Consider the following 19,746-nt stretch of genomic DNA (forward strand, 5'->3'; position numbering starts at 1 on the left):
TGCTGATAAATGTTGAACAATTGATTCTCTGGAAGGAGGCACCCTTCGTTGATCATGTTTGCCAACCTCTGGGGTGTAAACATGCCCCCCCAGGCCATTTCTAGCTACAAGGGGACATCAGCGCAGGCAGGATTGGGAGGAGACGAGAAGCACCCCAGCGTCCAGTATCTCCACCGTCCAGACGCCTTAGACCAGGGGTCGGCAAACTCATTCGTCAGCAGAGCCAAAAACCAACAGGACAATGACGGAAATTTCTTCTGAGAGCCAAGTTTTTTAAACTTAAACTTCTTCTAACGCCACTTCTTCAAAATAGACCCGCCCAGGCCGTGGTATTTTGTGGAAGAGCCACACTCAAGGGGCCAAAGAGCCGCATGTGGCTCATGCTAAGGTGACCAGACGTCCTACTTTTGGCGGGACAGTCCCGATTTTTAACAATTTGTCCCGAGTTCCGTGGCGTTTTTAAATAGTCCTGATTTTTGGGAAGAATCTTTTAAATCTTTTGGATGTGGGGCAAATTGTTAAAAATCGGGACTGTCCTGCCAAAAGCGGGACGTCTGGTCACCTTACCACCGCCTTAGACATAACCCCCAGAAAAGTAAACAAGGGACGTGGCTGCCAAGAACAGGGGGCAAGCTGGTGAATGGCGGCTCAATCCTGCTGCCCAGGCCACCTGGTGGACTGGTTACTTTGCAAATCCCAGCATGGGCTCCGGCTGCACCACCCACCAGCTGGGCGGCCGGGAGCAAGTTCGGGGCCTCGCTCAGCCTCGCTGCCTCATCAGTGCAGAGGGTGTGACCAAGGCTCCTGTGAGGAGGAGGTGAGAGAACAGGGGAGCTTCGCACATGTCCAGGAGCTGCCCCGTGGCCCTCGGCCAATCAGCACACGGTTCCCCTGCGGCCGCTGTGATTGGCTCGGAGGTGGGCAGGGCCCCAGTCTTGGCGCTGCCAGGGGCTCTGGATGCCCCAGGTGCAAGCCCTGGATCCTGTGGAGCCCGAAGTCCCACCTGGACCTCTCAGCTACGAGTGTGAATGCTATCTTAATTTCATATACGCCGCCTGGGGCCCGTTTGCATTATTGTCCTAACTAGACAAGCGGAGGCCCAGCTCTGCCTCTGCCGGAGCCTGGCCTCGCCCTAGCAGCACTAGAGGAATTGCCTCCACTCTTCGAACCCCGCCCCCACCCCCAATCTGGTGAGTACAGCACCAGGGGGCCTGTGCACCCGCCTCTGGAATCCTCGCTCCCGGCCCCGCCCCTGCACATGGGCCGGTTTTGGGTGTCCCCCCCCCCCCTAATGTGAGGTGTGGGTCTTGGCAGCCTGTTGAAAAGGCCTCCTGAGCAGGAAGGGAGGGCTCCGGGCTCTGACCCCAGCTCTGCCGGGTGCAGGCTGTGCAGCCTTGGGGTGGTGACACCCCGTCTCTGAGCCCCAGAGGCCCCTGTGCTTCTCAACCGGGCGGAACCCACTGGCATGCGATTAGATTCCTGTGCGTTGTCCGTTCACTGCCCGTCTCCCGTCAGCGGGACTCCTAAGGGCCCATGGGCGGGGGTCTGCCCAGGACCCGTGCACAGTAGGGGCTCGGAGGTGTGCGCTGAGAGGAGGACCTCTGTGTCTCACCTGTGAAATGGGAATGTGGTGGCTTTCTGGAAAGGTGAGGGGGAGCACATGCTGAGCTCCCCAGGAGGGACTCCTGGTTACGGGGATGAAGGGGGTCCCAGCAGGGGCTCCCTGTGGACAGCGACTTCGCCCAAAGAGGTGGTTTGATGATGGCGTGGCCGCCCTGGCTCGGCAGGCTGGGGGGACGATGGGGCCACATCTGAGGCTGCCACAGGAGCTGGGAGCCACAGCCGCCCTGCCCTGCCCTGGGGACCCGGGCTTCTGTTTGTCTGCTGTGCCCGAGGCTGAGGAGCACTGTTCCCGGGGACGGATGGATGGATGGACGGGATGGACGGATGGATGGACAGGATGGACAGGATGGACGCAGCCCCTGCTGAGAGAGGGTGGAGACCCTCTGCCTTCATCTCTCCCTCCCCTCCATCTCACCCAGAATGTGCCGGAGACAATGGAAATAAACAAGAGGGTGGGGCTGGGTGGAGGGAGACTTGCCTGAACACACAGCTAGTGTGGGCTGGGACACTCCCCGCCCCAAGCTGGGGAGATGGGGACCCTGGGGACCAGCAGCTGCCAGGGGTGTGGCGGGTCCTCCGCCCGCCCCCTCAGGGACCTGCTGTGAGTTGCTAACAATAGCAACAGCAGTAATAATACCAACTGCTACACGGCCACGTGCCAGGACAGGAAGTGCTTCCTACTCGGATTCCTCACAATCCACTGTCATTGTCCCCATTTTACAGATGAAGAAACTGAGGCCCCGAATCGGGAAGCCCCTGACCCCAGAAAGCTAACCGGGGGCCAGGCTCACTCGCCAGCCAGCCCAGCTCTGGATCTCCTCTCCCCGGGGTCTCTGGCACATGAGGAGGCTCTGGCCTTGAGCCTCCCCCCACCCGCCCCCAAGCTGCTGCCCTCCTGGCCAGGCCCAGGCCACCGGTACCCGCAGTGCCAGGGTAGCCCCATCTCTCATCCTCTGCTGCTGCTCCCCGTTTCTAGAAAGCAGCCAATATTTGCAATTAACAATAACCGTGCTGCTCTGCAGACGGCGCTGGGCAAGACATGAGGCCTGGCTCTGGGTGTCCCGGGAAGTGGAGCGGATGCTCAGGCTGCCCGCCCGGGAGGGGCAGTCAGCGCCCGCAGCCGGGGCTGAGCCAACGCCGCCCTCCCCGCGGGGCCGGTCACCGGCGGGCAGGGCCGGTCGCCGGCGGGCAGGGCCGGTCGCCAGCGGGCAGGGCTGGTCACCGGCGGCTGGTCACCGGCGGGCAGGGCCCGGTCACCGGCAGGCAGGGCCCGGTCACCGGCAGGCAGGGCCGGTCACCGGCGGGCAGGGCCGGTCACCGGCGGGCAGGGCCGGTCACCGGCGGGCAGGGCTGGTCACCGGCGGCTGGTCACCGGCGGGCAGGGCCCGGTCACCGGCAGGCAGGGCCCGGTCACCGGCAGGCAGGGCCGGTCACCGGCGGGCAGGGCCGGTCACCGGCGGGCAGGGCCGGTCACCGGCGGGCAGGGCCCGGTCGCCGGCGGGCTGGTCACCAGCGGGCTGGTCACCGGCGGGCAGGGCCCGGTCACCGGCGGCTGGTCACCGGCGGGCAGGGCCGGTCACCGGCGGCTGGTCACCGGCGGGCAGGGCCCGGTCACCGGCGGGCAGGGCCCGGTCACCGGCGGCTGGTCACCGGCGGGCAGGGCCCGGTCACCGGCGGGCTGGTCACCGGCGGGCAGGGCCCGGTCACCGGCAGGCTGGTCACCGGCAGGCAGGGCCCGGTCACCGGCGGGCAGGGCCCGGTCGCCGGCGGGCAGGGCCCGGTCACCGGCGGGCTGGTCACCGGCAGGCAGGGCCCGGTCGCCGGTGGGCTGGTCACCGGCGGGCAGGGCCCGGTCACCGGCAGGCAGGGCCGGTCACCGGCGGGCAGGGCCAGTCGCTGGCGGGCAGGGCAGGGATACCGCACCTGGGCCCCTGTGTGTGCTGGGCACCAGGGCTGGGTGACCTGTCTCTTCTTTGGAAAGCAAAGGTGTCAGCCAAGGCCCTGGGGTCCGCTCCCGGAACCCGGAGCCTGTTCCCATTCCCATCCCCGTCCCCCGTGGGCGTGGGGGAACTCGCCCGCCTCGGCTCTCCCGCCTGTAAAGGGGGCGTGCGGCCTGACCTGTGAGCTCAGGGAAGTGACTCGAGGACAAATGGTGTTGATCCAGCACCTCCTGGGCCGGGGGCGGGGGCAGAGAGCGGAGCCCCACCAGCGTGAAGCCATCGCCTCCGAACGGCCCCAGACGCAGGGCCTCTCCCTGTGCCCGTTTGGCAGGTGGGGAACCTGAGGCTCAAAGAAGTGAGACCCTTGCCCACGATCATCCCCTAAAGGGGTGAAGTTGGGACCAGGAGCCCACAGCTAAGCCGGGCGCCTGCCAGCCGCACGACCTGCCCGACTCTCTTCCTAGCTGTGCTGCCACTGAGCTGCAGGGGGGACCCGGCCCCCGGCCCCCGGCCCGGCTGGGGGGTGGCTCTGGGTTCCGTCCGGCACTCTGCCCGGCGTTATCACGTCTCACCCGCGCCTTCCGAGGCTCGCCTGGGGGAGGGGGGCAGAGGGAGGGGGCCCAGGCCGCGGTGAGGCACACCCCGAAGATAAGGCCTGAGGCCTGGTCCCCGCGCCTCCGTGCACAGCCCATCTGTCCGAGCCTCACACCCTCGCCTGGCTCATGGGGCCACGAGGCTGCTGATGGCCTAGGGCCGTGGTCGGCAAACTGCGGCTCTCGAGCCACATGCGGCTCTTTGGCCCCTTGAGCGTGGCTCTTCCAGAAAACACCACGGCCTGGGCGAGCCCATGTTGACGAAGCGGCGTTAGAAGAAGTTTAGGTTTAAATAATGTGGCTCTCCGAAGAAGTTTCCATCGTTGTGCTGTGGATGTTTGGCTCTGCGGACGGATGAGTTTGCCGCCCACGGCCCTCGGGGATCCGGGAGGGACCCCGGAGACGACGCAGGGAGGGTGAGTGCGCAGCAAGTGCGCCACAGATGGCCCAACCGTGCTCTGACAGCGATGAAGATGAGCACACTGAAAGCACCCCGCCCCAGCCACCCGCCCCACTGCCCTGCCCCGGCCACGCACCCCAAAACACCCCTCCATCCGCCAGGATGCAGGCTCTGCCGCCCGCCGCCCGCCCCGAGCCCCCTTCCTCTCCGGGCCCCGGATCTGCCGGTGGCCACCGTCTCAGGGCTGCTGTGCCTGCACCTTGGTGCCGCCGCTCTGCAGGTGGACGGGCGACCCGACACCGGGCACGGAGCCGGGCCTGCCTCTGGCTCTGAGGCCTGGGAGCCAGCCCTCCCCTCCCCAACCTGGGACCTTAGGCCTCCGTGTGGCTGGGTCTCCCGCGGAGAGGAAGGACCCCCAGGAGGTCCGGACACAGGACACACCTGCTGCCCCAGGTTAGCCATCCCTTCCCGCACGACGGGGACACCCACAGACACACAGGCGCACAGAGGCATGCCCACTGCTCTCCCCACAACACCTGCGGCTCCAGAGCCAGGCCTTCTCACCGGCCTGTCCGCCTGCGCCCTCCCAGCCCTCGGCCACCCGGAGGCCCTGCAGCTGCTGCTCCCTCCACTGCAGCGCCCTTCCCGCCTCTTCCTCTGGCTCACTCCACGCATCCCCCGGCCCCTCCTAAAAGCCCGCTTCCTCCAGGAAGCCTTCCCCGAACCCCGGACCAGCTGGGGAGGCCCATTCTCTGCACTCATAGCACCCAGGACACCTTCGTAGCCGGGACCACCCTCCCTCGCTCCCCCGGAACCCCAGCATTCATCCGGCAGCCTGGCCCTGAGTGTTTGTGGAAGGAAGGAGGGAGGGAGGGAGGGAGGGAGGGAGGGAGGGAGGGAGGGAGGAGGGAGGGAGGGAGGGAGGGAGGGAGGGAGGGAGGGAGGGGAGGGGGGGGGGAGGGGAGGAAGGGAGGGAGGGAGGGAGGGGAGGGAGGGAGGGAGGGAGGGGAGGGGAGGGGAGGGGAGGAAGGGAGGGAGGGAGGGAGGGGAGGGAGGGAGGGAGGGAGGGGAGGGGAGGGGAGGGGAGGAAGGGAGGGAGGGAGGGAGGGGAGGGAGGGAGGGAGGGGAGGGAGGAAGGGAGGGAGGAAGAAAGGAAGGAAGGGAGGAAGGGAGGAGGGAGGGAGGGAGGGAGGAGGGAGGGAGGGAGGGGAGGGGAGGGGAGGGAGGAAGGGAGGGAGGGAGGGAGGGGAGGGAGGGAGGGAGGGAGGGGAGGGGAGGGGAGGGGAGGAAGGGAGGGAGGAGGGAGGGGAGGGAGGGAGGGAGGGAGGGAGGGGAGGGAGGGAGGGAGGGGAGGGAGGAAGGGAGGGAGGAAGAAAGGAAGGAAGGGAGGAAGGGAGGGAGGGAGGGAGGGAGGGAGGGAGGGAGGGAGGGGAGGAAGGGAGGGGAGGGAGGGAGGGAGGAAGGAAGGAGGGAGGAAGGGAGGGAGGGAGGCCGGCCGGCCTGGGGGGACGCCCCCTATTCTCCCTGCCCTGACAGAGCAGCCAGGCCTTGAGAAGGCAGCCCCCACCCCGGCTCTGCTCGGCCTCAGGTTTGAATTCTCTGCCACAGCAACCGTTTCCTTAAACACAGAGCCGGCTCCGCTTTCGGCAGCGTTAGATCTTCCCGTCTCTTGCTTCCTGCCCGGGGAAACCAGAGCAGCCGCTGTTACTTCTTGTCTCCAGCAATTTCCCGCTCGGACCCTGACACTGCCCTCGCCCAGGTGTGGCTGCGGGGCAGCCCGCTCCCCCGGAGCGCTGGCCTTCCCCCGAACACACTCCGTCTCTCCCCGAAACACGAGATCCCCAAAGGCTAAGGTGACCAGACGTCCCGCTTTAGGACAATTTGTCCCATGTCCCGCGGCATTTTTTATCCAAAAATCGGGACTTTTAAAAAAAGTATATATTTATTGATTTTTTACGGAGAGGAAGGGAGAGGAATAGAGTCAGGAACATCGATGAGAGAGAGACATCGATCAGCTGCCTCCTGCACACCCCCTACTGGGGATGTGCCTGCAACCAAGGTACGTGCCCTTGACCGGAATCCAACCTGGGGCCTTTCAGTCCGCAGGCCGACGCTCTAACCACTGAGCCAAACCAGTCAGGGCAAAAATCGGGACTTTTTTCAAACACCCGGGACATGGGACAAATTGTTGAAAATCGGGACTGACCTGCCAAAAGCAGGACATCTGTTCACCTTACCAAAGGCCCAGTCCGTCCCTGGCCCCGGCCTCAGCCCCAGCCCCTCCATCACAGCCAGCCCAAAGCCCTCCTGCCCGGCTGTCCCGGCTGTGCAAAGGGGTCCCTGGAAAGGGGCGCCTTCCTCAGGACCGAAGCGGGGTGAGAAGTGGGGAGACAGGGGCTGCTGGAGCTTCGGCGGGGCCCTGCCCGAGGTGGGGAATCACTGTATTCCCCGGCTAACCTGGGATACGTCACTTTGCCTTCCCGAGCCTCAGTCTTCTCATCTGTGAGATGGGGCAATGCTTCACTTCCCCTGTGAGGACCAGCGGACCGCGGGGGGAGGGGGGGGAGGGACCTGCCTCCCTGCCCCTCTCCTGGTCAGCGGCCAGGTCTCACCTGAGCACACCCTATGGGTGAACGCACGGATGGTGAATGGATGAATCCCATCCAGTGTCTTTGGAACCGGAGAGCGGGGCCTGTCTGGGAGGGGGAGGGGGCGGGCGCAGAGCCCCCATAGCGTCTCTCTGGGGAGACAAGGCCTGTTTTCTGAAGCTTCGTCTTCGGCGGGAACAGGGAGCGAAGGGCCTTCGGGAAGTTTTTCTGGATGAGCCTCCCAGTCAGGGCCCCGTCCCCGGAGCCTGGGCTGGTGCTTTGGGTCCTGGGGAGGCACCACAGCTAGAGGCCCCTGGCCTCCAAGGCCAGGGTGAGTGGGGGCTTCCAGGGGCTTCCATGGCCCAGTGAGGGGCAGGGGCAGCCCCCCCCCCTCAGAGATGAGCTCACCCCCTGCCACGGCTGAGGGCGGGGCCATGTTCGACCCACCTCCGTGCCCACTGCTCCTTGTTTTTAAAATGTCTATCTTTATTGCCCCGACCGGTGTGGCTCAATGGATAGAGCATCGGCCTGTGGACTGAAAGGTCCCAAGTTCGATTCCGGTCAAGGGCAGGTACCTTGGTGTGCAAGAGGCAGCTGATGGATGTTTCTCCCTCATCGATGTTTCTAACTCTCCCTCTTCCTTCCTCTCTGTAAAAAACAAATATATATATATATAAAATGTGTATCTTTACTGATTTCAGAGAGGAAGAGAGAGATAGAAACATAAACAATGAGAGAGAATCATTGATCAGCTGCCTCCTGCACATCCCCCACTGGGGGTGGAGCCTGCAACCTGGGCATGGGCCCTGACTGGGAGTTGAACCGCGACCTCCTGGTTCATAGGTCCATGCCCAACCACTGAGCCACACCAGCCGGGATCCACTGCTCTTTGGAAGGCCGGGAAAGGCAGTGACTCTGGGGCTTCTCCACCTGCTGTGTCACCTTGGGCAAGTCGCTTCACCTCTCTGAGCCTCAGTTTCCCCAACTTTCATCACAACAGCAGGACCCGCTGCCAAGCAGTTCTCCCGTGCTCAGCTGTCTACTCTCGCCACCTCTCAGCCACCCTCAAGCAGGCGCGCGTCTTCTAGATGACAAATGAGGACCGTGTCAGGGTCCCCCAGCTGGCCCTGCGGAGGCCAGTGCCACCCCCAGGGCCCCGGTCCCTGCACAGACACACCTCGAGGGGTTCCCGCCTGCGAGGAGAGAGGGGAGCGAGGAGTGGGAGGCCCCAGGTCCCACGGGGCGCAGGGGCAGGCCAGGGGAGGAGGGAGGAGGTGCAGGCACCCCAAGGCCCCGGAACCCCCGGGTGGGGGCAGGCGGACCCAGCCTGCATGGGGCTGCCCGTGGGCGGACCAGCTGCCCGCGCCCATCTTGAGCGCATTAGGGCTGCAGCTGGTTTCCGTTAGCGCTATTTGTTAGTCTAATGAAAGGAGGTGCGCTCCTCAGACGGCGCTCCGGCTTTTATAGGGGAGCCGGCGCTCTGGCGGCCAGGGGAGGCCCGGCCCCGCCAGGCACGCCCGGCGGCGCGGCTTTGATTCCGGTTTGCAGCCGTCCGCGCGGTAATTCCAGCTCTGGTTAAATGTCATTTTTAATAACGCCGTCCCTGGCCGTAAACCTCTGCGCCCACGGCGAGAGGGGAGCCCGGCGGGGGGCGGGGGTGATAGGGGGCTGGTGGGCAACGGGGCAGTGGATGCCCTAGCTCCGGGGAGCAGGCCATTGTGCGGGGTGGGGGGGGCTCTTCCAGGGACAGGAGTGTCTGAGGCCCCCGCTCAGCATGCGGCTTCTGACCCCCTCCCCTCCCTCACCCCCAGCTCTCCCGCAGCTAGAGGTGTCAGGGGGGTGTCCGAGACCCTCCCCGAATGCAGTACCCACTCCAGTCCAGCTCTGGGCTGCCTCGGGCGGGTACTCAGCAGGCGCTCAATGAGTGCTGGTGACTGTCTCTCCCAGGCCCAGCACCGCAGCTTCCTGCACACAGTCAGGCCTCTGGGGACCGGGGGCTCCGCCTCGGGGCAGTCCCCCCTCTTCACACCCCCTCCCCCCACTGTGTACCAGGCAACTCCAACTCCATGCGGCTCTCCACTCCCCAGCGGAGGAGGAGGAGGGAGGGGCGCGGAGCCTTCCGGAGTCAGGACTCGAACCCTCTAACCACGGGGCTGTAAATGCAGAGGCCCAGGCCGGCCCTGGAGAGCCCCTGGGCTGGGGAGGCCTGTGAACATGCATTTTATTTTATTTTATGTTTTAATCCTCACCCAGGGATATTTTTTTTTCATTGGTTTTCAGAGAGTGATGGGGAGGGAGGAGATAGGGGGAGAGAGAGAAAGAGACATCAGTGTGAGAGAGACACACCCTGTGGTGCCCCAATGGGGCTGGGGATTGAACCCGAAACTGAGGTCGGTGCCCTTGACCGGGAATTGTACCCTAGACCTTTTGTTCGGTCTGAAGGCCTATGCTCTAACCACTGAGCATCCGGCCAGGCTGATGTGCATTTTAACCAGCTCCCCGGTGACGCTGTGCGTTGATCCCTGGACCACAGATTGACAAGCAGATGGTCCAACCCTCACACGGGACAGAGGATCGGTGCCTGGGCCCAGGGCCAGGCCAAGTCCAGTTCCCGGCTCCTCGCCCGGCCCCTCCCGAGGTGCCTGCCATACCCTCAGGTGTCAGTTTCCAAGCAGTGAAGGCGCTTGCTCAGCTCTGGAAGCTTCCAGGCCCCCAGCCCCCAGGCCTCCTGCTCTGTCACTGCCCCCACCCAGAACTTCTACAAGGCCCCCTGCCACCCGCCCACCCCCGGCCTCGGGTCCCAGCCCCTCAGCTTCTCTTAACTCATCACCCACTCCTGCCCATAACCCCCCTCCCCCCACACACAGCCCCCAGCCGGAAGGTCCGGCCGCCCACACCGCGCACAGAAAGCAGGACGTCACAAAGAGGCCACACAGCGCCGCCCGGAGCCGCACCTGCAGGGCCGCCATCAGGGCCCCTGGGAGCCAGGCTGGGTGTACCGCGTCCGGCCATCAGGGGCCCCGCGTCCGGCCATCAGGGGCCCCCCGTCCGGCCATCAGGGGCCCCCCGTCCGGCCATCAGGGCCCCTCGGAGCCAGGCTGGGTGCACCGCGTCCGGCCATCAGGGGCCCCGCGTCCGGCCATCAGGGGCCCCGCGTCCGGCCATCAGGGGCCCCGCGTCCGGCCATCAGGGGCCCCGCGTCCGGCCATCAGGGGCCCCGCGTCCGGCCATCAGGGGCCCCGCGTCCGGCCATCACATCAGGGGCCCCGCGTCCGGCCATCAAGGGCCCCGCGTCCGGCCATCAGGGCCCCTCGGAGCCAGGCTGGGTGCACCGCGTCCGGCCATCAGGGGCCCCCCGTCCGGCCATCAGGGGCCCCGCGTCCAGCCATCAGGGGCCCCGCATCCGGCCATCAGGGGCCCCGCGTCCGGCCATCAGGGCCCCTCGGAGCCAGGCTGGGTGCACCGCGTCCAGCCATCAGGGGCCCCCCGGCCGGCCATCAGGGGCCCCTCGTCCGGCCATCAGGGGCCCCGCGTCCGGCCATCAGGGGCCCCTCGTCCGGCCATCAGGGGCCCCGCGTCCGGCCATCAGGGGCCCCGCGTCCGGCCATCAGGGCCCCTCGGAGCCAGGCTGGGTGCACCGCATCCGGCCATCAGGGCCCCTCGGAGCCAGGCTGGGTGCACCGCATCCGGCCATCAGGGCCCCTCGGAGCCAGGCAGGGGACAAGAGCTCCCCGGATGCAGAAGGGGCAGGGGCAGGGGCCGGAGAGCATCTGGTCTTCCACGACCTCCCTGCCCAGCACACTGAGATTCTCCCCACCCCCCACCCCATCCCATCCCGGCTGGCCAGGCAGCCTGCCCTGCGGCTCCTCGGAGCCCCTCCCTCCCGGCTCCCAGGGGGCACCCTGCCCAGGCCCCCCCAGGGGGTGTCGCCAGCTTCCCCAGCTCCCTGGCCGGGCTCACAGGGGAGCCGCTGGGACACCTCCCCCAGCTCCTCCGTCTAAACAGGAAGCTCCCACAGCGCCCCCCCACGCAGCCCCTCGCCAGGCACTTAACCCCTGGCCCGGCACCTGGCCCTGCTCGCCGCCCGCCGCCGCCTGCGCCGCCCGCCGAAGCCCGGCCTGGGTTTCCGTGTGTGTGTATGGTGTGTGTGTGTGTGTGTGTGTGTGTGTGTGTGTGTGAGTGTGGGGGTGTGTGTATGAATGGGGAGATGTGTGTGAATGTGTGTGAGTGTGCGGGGGTGTGTGTATGAATGGGGAGATGTGTGTGAATGTGTGTGAGTGTGCGGGTGTGTGTGTGTGTGTGTGTGTGTGTGTGTATGAATGGGGGAATGTGTGTGTGAATGTGTGTGAGTGTGCGGGGGTGTGTGTGTGTGTGTGTGTGTGTGTATGGATGGGGGAATGTGTGTGTGAATGTGTGTGAGTGTGTGGGTGTGTGTGTGTGTGTGTGTGTGTATGGATGGGGGAATGTGTGTGTGAATGTGTGTGAGTGTGCGGGGGGGGGGAGGGGATGTATGAATGGGGGATGTGTGTGGGAATGTGTGTGAGTGTGCGGGTGTGTGTGTGTGTATGTGTATGGATGGGGGGATGTGTGTGTGAATGTGTGTGAGTGTGCGGGGGGTGTGTGTATGAATGGGGGATGTGTGTGTGAATGTGTGTGAGTGTGCGGGGGGGTGTGTGTATGAATGGGGGATGTGTGTGTGAATGTGTGTGAGTGCGGGGGGGGGTGTATGAATGGGGGATGTGTGTGTGAATGTGTGTGAGTGTACGGGGGGGTGTATGAATGGGGGATGTGTGTGTGAGTGTGCGGGGGGTGTGTGTATGAATGGGGGATGTGTGTGTGAATGTGTGTGAGTGTGCGGGGGGTGTGTGTGTATGAATGGGGGATGTGTGTGTGAATGTGTGTGAGTGCGGGGGGGGTATATGAATGGGGGATGTGTGTGTGAATGTGTGTCAGTGTGCGGGGGTGTGTGTGTGTATGTGTATGGATGGGGGGATGTGTGTGTGAATGTGTGTGAGTGCGGGGGGGGGGGTGTATGAATGGGGGATGTGTGTGTGAGTGTGCGGGGGGTGTGTGTATGAATGGGGGATGTGTGTGTGAATGTGTGTGAGTGTGCGGGGTGTGTGTGTGTATGAATGGGGGATGTGTGTGTGAATGTGTGTGAGTGCGGGGGGGGTGTGTATATGAATGGGGGATGTGTGTGTGAATGTGTGTGAGTGTGCGGGGGTGTGTGTGTGTATGTGTATGGATGGGGGGATGTGTGTGTGAATGTGTGTGAGTGCGGGGGGGGGGGGTATGAATGGGGGATGTGTGTCTGTGAGTCTGGGAAAGGCGGCCCACCATGTGCTCCCCGAATGCCAGCCCATGACCAGAGTCCTCGGCGATCCTGCAGGAGGTGCGGGCGATCGGAGAGCCGCTGGCTGAGCCAGGGTCAGCTCTGAGCCCTCTGGACCCCGGGATGACGTGGAGGCCCTCTCTCCGGGGAACAGCCGGGCACCACGACGGCAGTGGAGAGAATGCTTTTCTTGGCAGCTGAGGGCTGCCCGCCCCTGCCAGTCCCCTCGCGCCCGGGCACCCACCCGGCGTGACGGGGGGAAAGCTGGGAAGGTCCTAGGAGCTCAGCGCCCGACACGTGGTTGCTCAGACAGTGATGGATGGATGGATGGATGGATGGACGGACGGACGGGTGGACGGACGGACGGAAGGATGGGCGGGCGGACGGACAGAGGACAGGTGTGGGCTGGGTGCACTGGGAAAGGGGCTGTCCTGGCGGTGTTTCTGAGTCAGGGACCCTCCGCAGTCCTCCCGTGTGCAGCCGGCGAGGTGAGGGAGGCGGCGGGATGTTCTGGGTGGGAGGGGTGCTTGCACTCAGACCTTCCGAGCTCCCCCAGGCCTGGCAGTGCCCGCTGCCAGCCTGCCCGCCTCGGCAGGCCTGTGACCGGCCGGATAGCTCAGGACCTCAAGGGAGACCCCCACCCCCGACTGTCTCACGGGCCCGAACGCAGCCCACCCGCCCGGGAGTGGGTAGCCTGGCTGGGCCGCCCCGCATTCACGGAGTGGACTCTCCTGTTCACGGGGACGTGTGACCTTGGCAAGTGGCTCAGCGCTGAGCCTCAGTTTCCCCTGCATAAAACGGGGACAATAGGAGAACTGGCTCCATGGTCGGCGGGGGGACAGGGCGGTGAGGCCGTGGAGCCCCGGCCGGCTGGCTCGCAGCCAGTGCTGTGGTCAGTGAGGGCTATGGCTGCTGTCACCCTGCCTCCCTGTTCCCCAAACAAACCCCGACGCCACAGACTGGTGGCTTCCCCTCCCCCGCTCCCCGCGGAGCCTAAACGCTGAGCTGTGCAGGAGAGAGAGGCCTGGACTGGGGGTCCCACCCCTCCTTCCCAGCTGGGGGCCTTGAGCTGTCAGGGAGACCCCTTATTGAGCACCTACTATGTGCTAGGCACAGTCTCCCACGCCCACTCTCACACTTCACTGCCCATCATACCCTCCCCTGGGCAGAACACCGAGCCTCTGGGAGCTTCCGGATCTCAGAGTGCTTCCAGGTCTCGGGGTGCTGTGCAAGCTGGCGTGCTCATTCCTCCAGAGTTAGGGCTCAGAGTCTCTGGAGGCCCCAGGGGAGGGCCCTGGTGGGGGTGCCAGCAGATCCAGGCCCCCAAACTCCCCCAATGATCTATTCGCCGGAGGGACAAGATCCCCCTGGAACCACAAAGGACCAGAGACCGCTGCCCCTCTCAGCCCCGACTCCCCCCAAGACCCAGGTTCCCGCCGGAGCCCCGGGCCCTTAGCCCCCAGACCCTTTCCTCAGCCCCTCGCTCACGCTCCCTCTCTCCCTGCCCTGGGCACAGGCTGAGGGACGCCTCTCCTGTCTGAAGGCCCTGGTTCCTGGGGACCCCTCCTGGGGACCCGCCCGGGGCCCGTTCTCAGCCTGGATCGAAGGGTGACGAGGGACCAGGCACGGCCTGGCCATGTCCGGGCGGGAAACCGAGGAGCCACGTGACTCGCCCCTGGTGTCCTGACCCCCCACCCAGTGTCCCCGCCCTGCGGAGGGCTCTGCCCGCCCCTCCCCCCCCACCAGGAAGCAAGTGAGGGGAAGGAAGGGGGGCGGAAGACAGGAAAGCAGGCTGGCTTCTGGAGAAACCCTTTGGTCTCTCCCCCACCCCCAGACACTCACAGACACTCAGCCTGCCACCGTCCCTGGCAGGGGAAGGCGCAGGTCCCCACCCCACAGACCGAGGCTCCGAAAGCAAGTCCTCCAAGGGACCCCCACAGCCTGCTCAGCTGTGCCCCCGACCCAGCCTGTGCCCCCGACCCTGCCTGTGCCCCACACTCGGCCTGTGCCCCAGACCCTGCCTGTGCCCCAGACCCTGCCTGTGCCCCACACTCAGCCTGTGCCCCAGACCCTGCCTGTGCCCCACACTCAGCCTGTGCTCCACACTCAGCCTGTGCCCACACTCAGCCTGTGCCCCACACTCAGCCTGTGCCCACACTCAGCCTGTGCCCACACTCAGCCTGTGCCCCACACTCAGCCTGTGCCCCACACTCAGCCTGTGCCCACACTCAGCCTGTGCCCCACACTCGGCCTGTGCCCACACTCGGCCTGTGCCCCCGACCCAGCCTGTGCCCCCGACCCTGCCTGTGCCCCCGACCCTGCCTGTGCCCCACACTCAGCCTGTGCCCACACTCGGCCTGTGCCCCCGACCCAGCCTGTGCCCCACACTCAGCCTGTGCCCCACACTCAGCCTGTGCCCACACTCAGCCTGTGCCCACACTCAGCCTGTGCCCCACACTCGGCCTGTGCCCACACTCGGCCTGTGCCCCAGACCCAGCCTGTGCCCCCGACCCTGCCTGTGCCCCCGACCCTGCCTGTGCCCCACACTCAGCCTGTGCCCACACTCGGCCTGTGCCCACACTCGGCCTGTGCCCACACTCGGCCTGTGCCCCACACTCAGCCTGTGCCCCAGACCCTGCCTGTGCCCCACACTCAGCCTGTGCCCACACTCGGCCTGTGCCCACACTCGGCCTGTGCTCCACACTCAGTCTGTGCCCACACTCAGCCTGTGCCCCCGACCCTGCCTGTGCCCACACTCGGCCTGTGCCCACACTCGGCCTGTGCCCACACTCGGCCTGTGCCCCACACTCGGCCTGTGCCCCACACTCGGCCTGTGCCCCAGACCCAGCCTGTGCCCACACTCGGCCTGTGCCTCACGCTCAGCCTGTGCCCCAGACCCACTCTGTGCCCCCGACCCTGCCTGTGCCCCCGACCCAGCCTGTGCCTCACGCTCAGCCTGCGCCCCACGCTCGGCCTGTGCCCACACTCAGCCTGTGCCCACGCTCGACCTGTGCCCCCGACCCTGCCTGTGCCCACGCCCGGCCTGCGCCCTCAGAGCACCAGCACCCGAATCTTCAGGAGCCGGACCGCGAGGCCCGAGGTTTCCCGAAGACGGTCCCAGGCCGCCTCGGCAGGGCCTGCCCGGCCCCAGGCTTTGTTTATTTTCTCAGCGTGTCTGCGTCTCTGTTTCCGCCCTGCCCACAGGAGGGAATGCTTTCAAGAAAAGCTGGTTATTAATGTGGTTTCTTTGGTTGTGAGGCCCGCGAAGGCCGGAGGAGGGTTTATTTTCCTAACGTGCTTGGCACAGCCCGGCGCCCGGCGCGGCCCCGGCGTTGGGCTGGGGAGGACCCGGGACCCGGGTGGCTCTGAGTCACGGCGAAGCCGCAGCCTCCACGCCAGCTCCGGGGGAGCGCGTCTGGGAAAGCCATTGGCGAGGGGACCCGATCTGCTGTGGGCTTTGTGAAAACAAAGGCGGACGCTGTGTTTACACACCGGCCAAGCCTGCGAACCGGGCAGGTTGAAAACCCATCAAGTGTCCCACTCATTCGCTCCCCCGGGAACTCTCAGTGTCTCCCGGGCACCCCATCTCCTGGGGGCGGGCCCTCTCTTTGGACCAGAAACAGCTGCAGGAGCCGCAGGAAGACCCGCCTGCAGGCCCGTGGGAGTCCTCAGGGAGGCCCCGCGCTCCCCGTGGCTTCGGGACCCGAGGGCCGCCAGCCTGGAGCCCGGCGGGTGCCCGGGGGTTGGGTGCCGGCTTTGGGTCCAGGGATGGGGGTTGGGCTGTCTGGGTGAAGAGAGGGGAGGTCCCTTCTCCCCCACCTCTGGAGACATCGGACTGGGAGTTCACATCAGTGGCAGTGTGTGTGAGTGGGGCGCAGGGGGCAGGGGGCAGGGGGCAGGGGGCAGGGGGCGCACCTGCCAGGGGAGGATGCAGTCCCAGCCCCGGCCCCAGAGAGCCAGCCTCGGACCATCACAGGCCCGGGGGCAGCCACAGGGCACCCCACCGCTGCCCCAGAGCCTCTCCTGGCAGCGGGCACCCTGCACCATGCCAGCTGGCCTGGGGAGGTGCTTGACTCTACATGAAACATTTGGATTTCATGGGCTAGTGATTTGTTTTCCATCTGAGGCACGAGTATAGAGTTACCTCCTTTTAATTTTGCCAAGCCGAGGCACGAATAAAAAACAATCCGCCGTTTTTATCCCCAGTTCATAAAACATTGTGTTTGAGCACCGAAAACGAGCAGGGAAGACGTAACGCCCAGTAGGAGCGCATCCTGTGCACTGGGGTTCTCGCTTCCTGAGCAAGTCTTCCGTGCGCAGAGCCTGGGCGCCCGCTGTGGCCAGGACTGCCGGCGGGACCCTGGTCCCCAGGGCCGGCCGGGCCTCACAGGCCAGACTCTGCCTGTGGCCCTGGCCCCTCACCTCGGGGAGCAGCCTGACTGCTGCCCTCGGGCCCCTCCCACCGGACCCCGTGCTCCGTCCCCGCACCTGGGTGCTCCCCGTGTGCCGATGCCTCCCCCCTTAGGAAAAGGCCCAGCCTGCCTGGCTCTTATGGAGAGAGGCCGGCCGCCCACCCTGGCACTGGAGGCTGCCGTGGCCGTGTCCACGCGCCCACTCCCTCAAACCCGCCCCCCCGCCTCTCCTTCCCTCCCTCCCTTCCTTCCTCGATTTCCCTGCCATTTGCTCCTCCTCTCCACACCCCAGGGGTCCCCCACGCATCAGGATGAGACCAGAGGCCTGAGGTCCCGGAACAAACTGAAGGTGGCAGGGCTCCCCCTCCCACACCAGAGGGCACCCCACTATACCCCTGGCCCAAGCCGGACACCTTTCTGTCACCCTCCCACCAGGGACACCCCAGCTCCCGGGGGTGGGGCTGCCTGCTTCACCTCTACTCCGGAGGGCGGAGGGCGAGGGGAGGGGAGTCCACAGCGGCACGGGGCGCGGCTGGCACGGCTGGGCACTCGCTGGGCTGCAGGCGTATGTCTGTCTCCCCCCCCCCCCCCCCCCCGCCCCATACACACACACACATGCTCCTCACAGGGTTCCAAATGAGGCTGCAGGCCCTCAGCGTGCCCGGCACCCCCTTTTCCTGCAGAAGCAGGGTGTGCAGCCAGCAGGGGCGCCCCTGAGACCCGGAGGCTGGTGCAGGAAGTGGGGTTCCCCCAGGGCAGGCGGGAAGGATCTGGAATAGGGAGGGTGACCCCTAAGGACTCAGCACCTTCGAAGGCCCGCCTGTGCCCAGAGCGAAAGGACGGGTCCCTGGTCCCAGGCCGGCCCCCCTCCTCGGGGTGTGGGTGAGCTGCAGGGACTCGGGGACCCCCTGGTGATGCTGCTCGGGGCTGGACTATGCCTTATCCCTCTTCTGCTCTCCCTGCCCGCTGCTCACAGAGGCTCGGGGCCCTCCCATCCAGCGCACCTTTTTTTAAAAAGCCACTTGGGTGGGTTGTTTGTTTTTAAAGCCCCTTCCTGATGACCTTTCACCTCATCGGGAGCAGGGGCTGAGCTGGCTCTGAGGCCTGGGACATTCCAGCCAGGAAGCGGCTGGTAGGGCGGCGGGAGAGGAAGGGGGACGGAGGCCCGGACCCCCCAGCCTCGCGAGGCACCCAAGTCTTTTTATTTATTTATTTATATTTTAATTCATTTCAGAGATGAAGGGAGAGAGATTGAGAGAGAAGCACTCGTGATGAGAGAGAATCATTGATCAGCTGCCTCCGGCACCCGCCGCTCTGGGGGTGGAGCCCGCCACCCCGGCATGCGCCCTGACAGGGAACCGAACCCGGACCTCCTGGTTCCTAGGTCCAGGCTCAACCCCTGAGCCACGCGGGCCGGGCAGAGCCCGGGTCTCAGAAGCTGTGGTCGTGGCCCGGGTGGCGTCTCCGAGGGAGGGGGCGGAGTGGCACCCGGCGGTGTGGTCAGCGGCTGCGCTCCCGGGAGCCTCAGTTTCCCCGGCTGTGCAATCACACCGCGTTCCCAGGCTGCTGGGGGCCCCCACTCAGTCCCCTCCCCAGCCCCCCTGCGACGGGAGGTGGCTGCGGCCCCAGGACGGCCCTCCGCGGCGGGGAGACCGGCCACCGCACCCGCTCCATCCCGGACACCGCGCTGTGGCCGCGGGGAGCCAGTCCCGGCGCCGGCGCCCCTCCCGGGGAGCCTGCCACGCGCCCCGGCCTGCCCGCCCCGCTCCTCCCGGTCCGGGACCGGCTCCCCGGCCCCGCTCCTCCCCGTCCGGACCCTGCTCCTCGGCCCCGCTCCTCCCGGTCCGGGACCCGGTTCCGCCCGCGCCCCGCTCCTCCCCGTCCGGACCCGGCTCTCCGCGCCCCGCTCCTCCCGGTCCGGACCCGGCTCCCCGCGCCCGCTCCTCCCCGTCCGGGACCGGCTCCCCGCGCCCCGCTCCTCCCCGTCCGGACCCGGCTCCCCGCGCCCCGCTCCTCCCCGTCCGGACCCGGCTCCCCGGCCCCGCTCCTCCCCGTCCGGACCCGGCTCCCCGCGCCCCGCTCCTCCCGGTCCGGGACCCGATTCCGCCCGCACCCCGCTCCTCCCCGTCCGGGACCGGCTCCCCCGGCGCATCCTCGCCGGCCCCGCGCGCCCCGGCCCCCGCCCGGTTCCCACGCCCGGCGCCGGCCCGCACTCACCGTCCTGCGGCGCCGCCTCGCTGCCGCTGCTGCCGGCGGACGGCTCCCGCGCCTCGGCGCCCGCGGGGCGCGGGGCGCGCCGGGCCGCCGCCTCCTCCAGGTCCAGGAGGTGGCTCACCGAGAAGTTGGTGCGCGCCTGGCCGCAGTCGCCCGGCCCCGGCGCGGAGGGCGGCGGGCCCAGCGCCGGCTTGTCCAGGGCGAAGGCGGCGGCGGCCGCGCTGTCCATGTCCACGGGCCCCGGGGCCCCGGGCCGCGCCGCCGGCGGGGAGGGGGTCGGGGTGGGGGTCGGGGTCGCAGCCAGCGCGCCCCCCGCCGCGCTCCCCCGCGCCGCCCGCCCCGGCTCCGCGGCCCCGGCCCGCCCGGCGCTGGCGTCGGGGACCGCTCTCCGGCTCCGCTCCGCTCGGCTCCCCAGTCGCTCACACCGCGCCGCTCCGGCCACACGCCCCTCTGGAGGCAACCTCCCGCCTCCTCCCCTCCCCGCCCCTCGGGCCCGCAGGGCGGGGGTCCCGCGCGGTCCGGTGGCGGCGGGGGGCGGGGAGAGGGGCAGGAGCGAGGGTGTCGCCCTCCGCACCCACCCTGTAAGGGGTGGGAAACTTAAGTGTTTTGTGTTTTTTCTTTTGATTCCCCCAGCTCGCATCTGG

General features: G+C 66.8%; 1 protein-coding gene across 1 annotated transcript in view; it reads right to left on the reverse strand.

Annotated features, from left to right (window-relative positions):
• PRRX2 (paired related homeobox 2) overlaps nucleotides 1–19,538 on the reverse strand; it is a 38,281-nt gene extending 18,743 nt beyond the window's left edge. Inside the window, exon 1 of the mRNA XM_036416131.2 lies at nucleotides 19,106–19,538. Coding sequence (XP_036272024.1) covers nucleotides 19,106–19,331 — 226 coding nt within the window. The 5' untranslated portion in view covers nucleotides 19,332–19,538. The remainder of the gene's footprint in view (nucleotides 1–19,105) is intronic.
• Nucleotides 19,539–19,746: the final 208 nt, after the last annotated feature.

Source organism: Pipistrellus kuhlii, unplaced genomic scaffold (genome assembly GCF_014108245.1).
Source record: "Pipistrellus kuhlii isolate mPipKuh1 unplaced genomic scaffold, mPipKuh1.p scaffold_m20_p_53, whole genome shotgun sequence".
Classification (NCBI taxonomy): Eukaryota; Metazoa; Chordata; class Mammalia; order Chiroptera; family Vespertilionidae; genus Pipistrellus; species Pipistrellus kuhlii.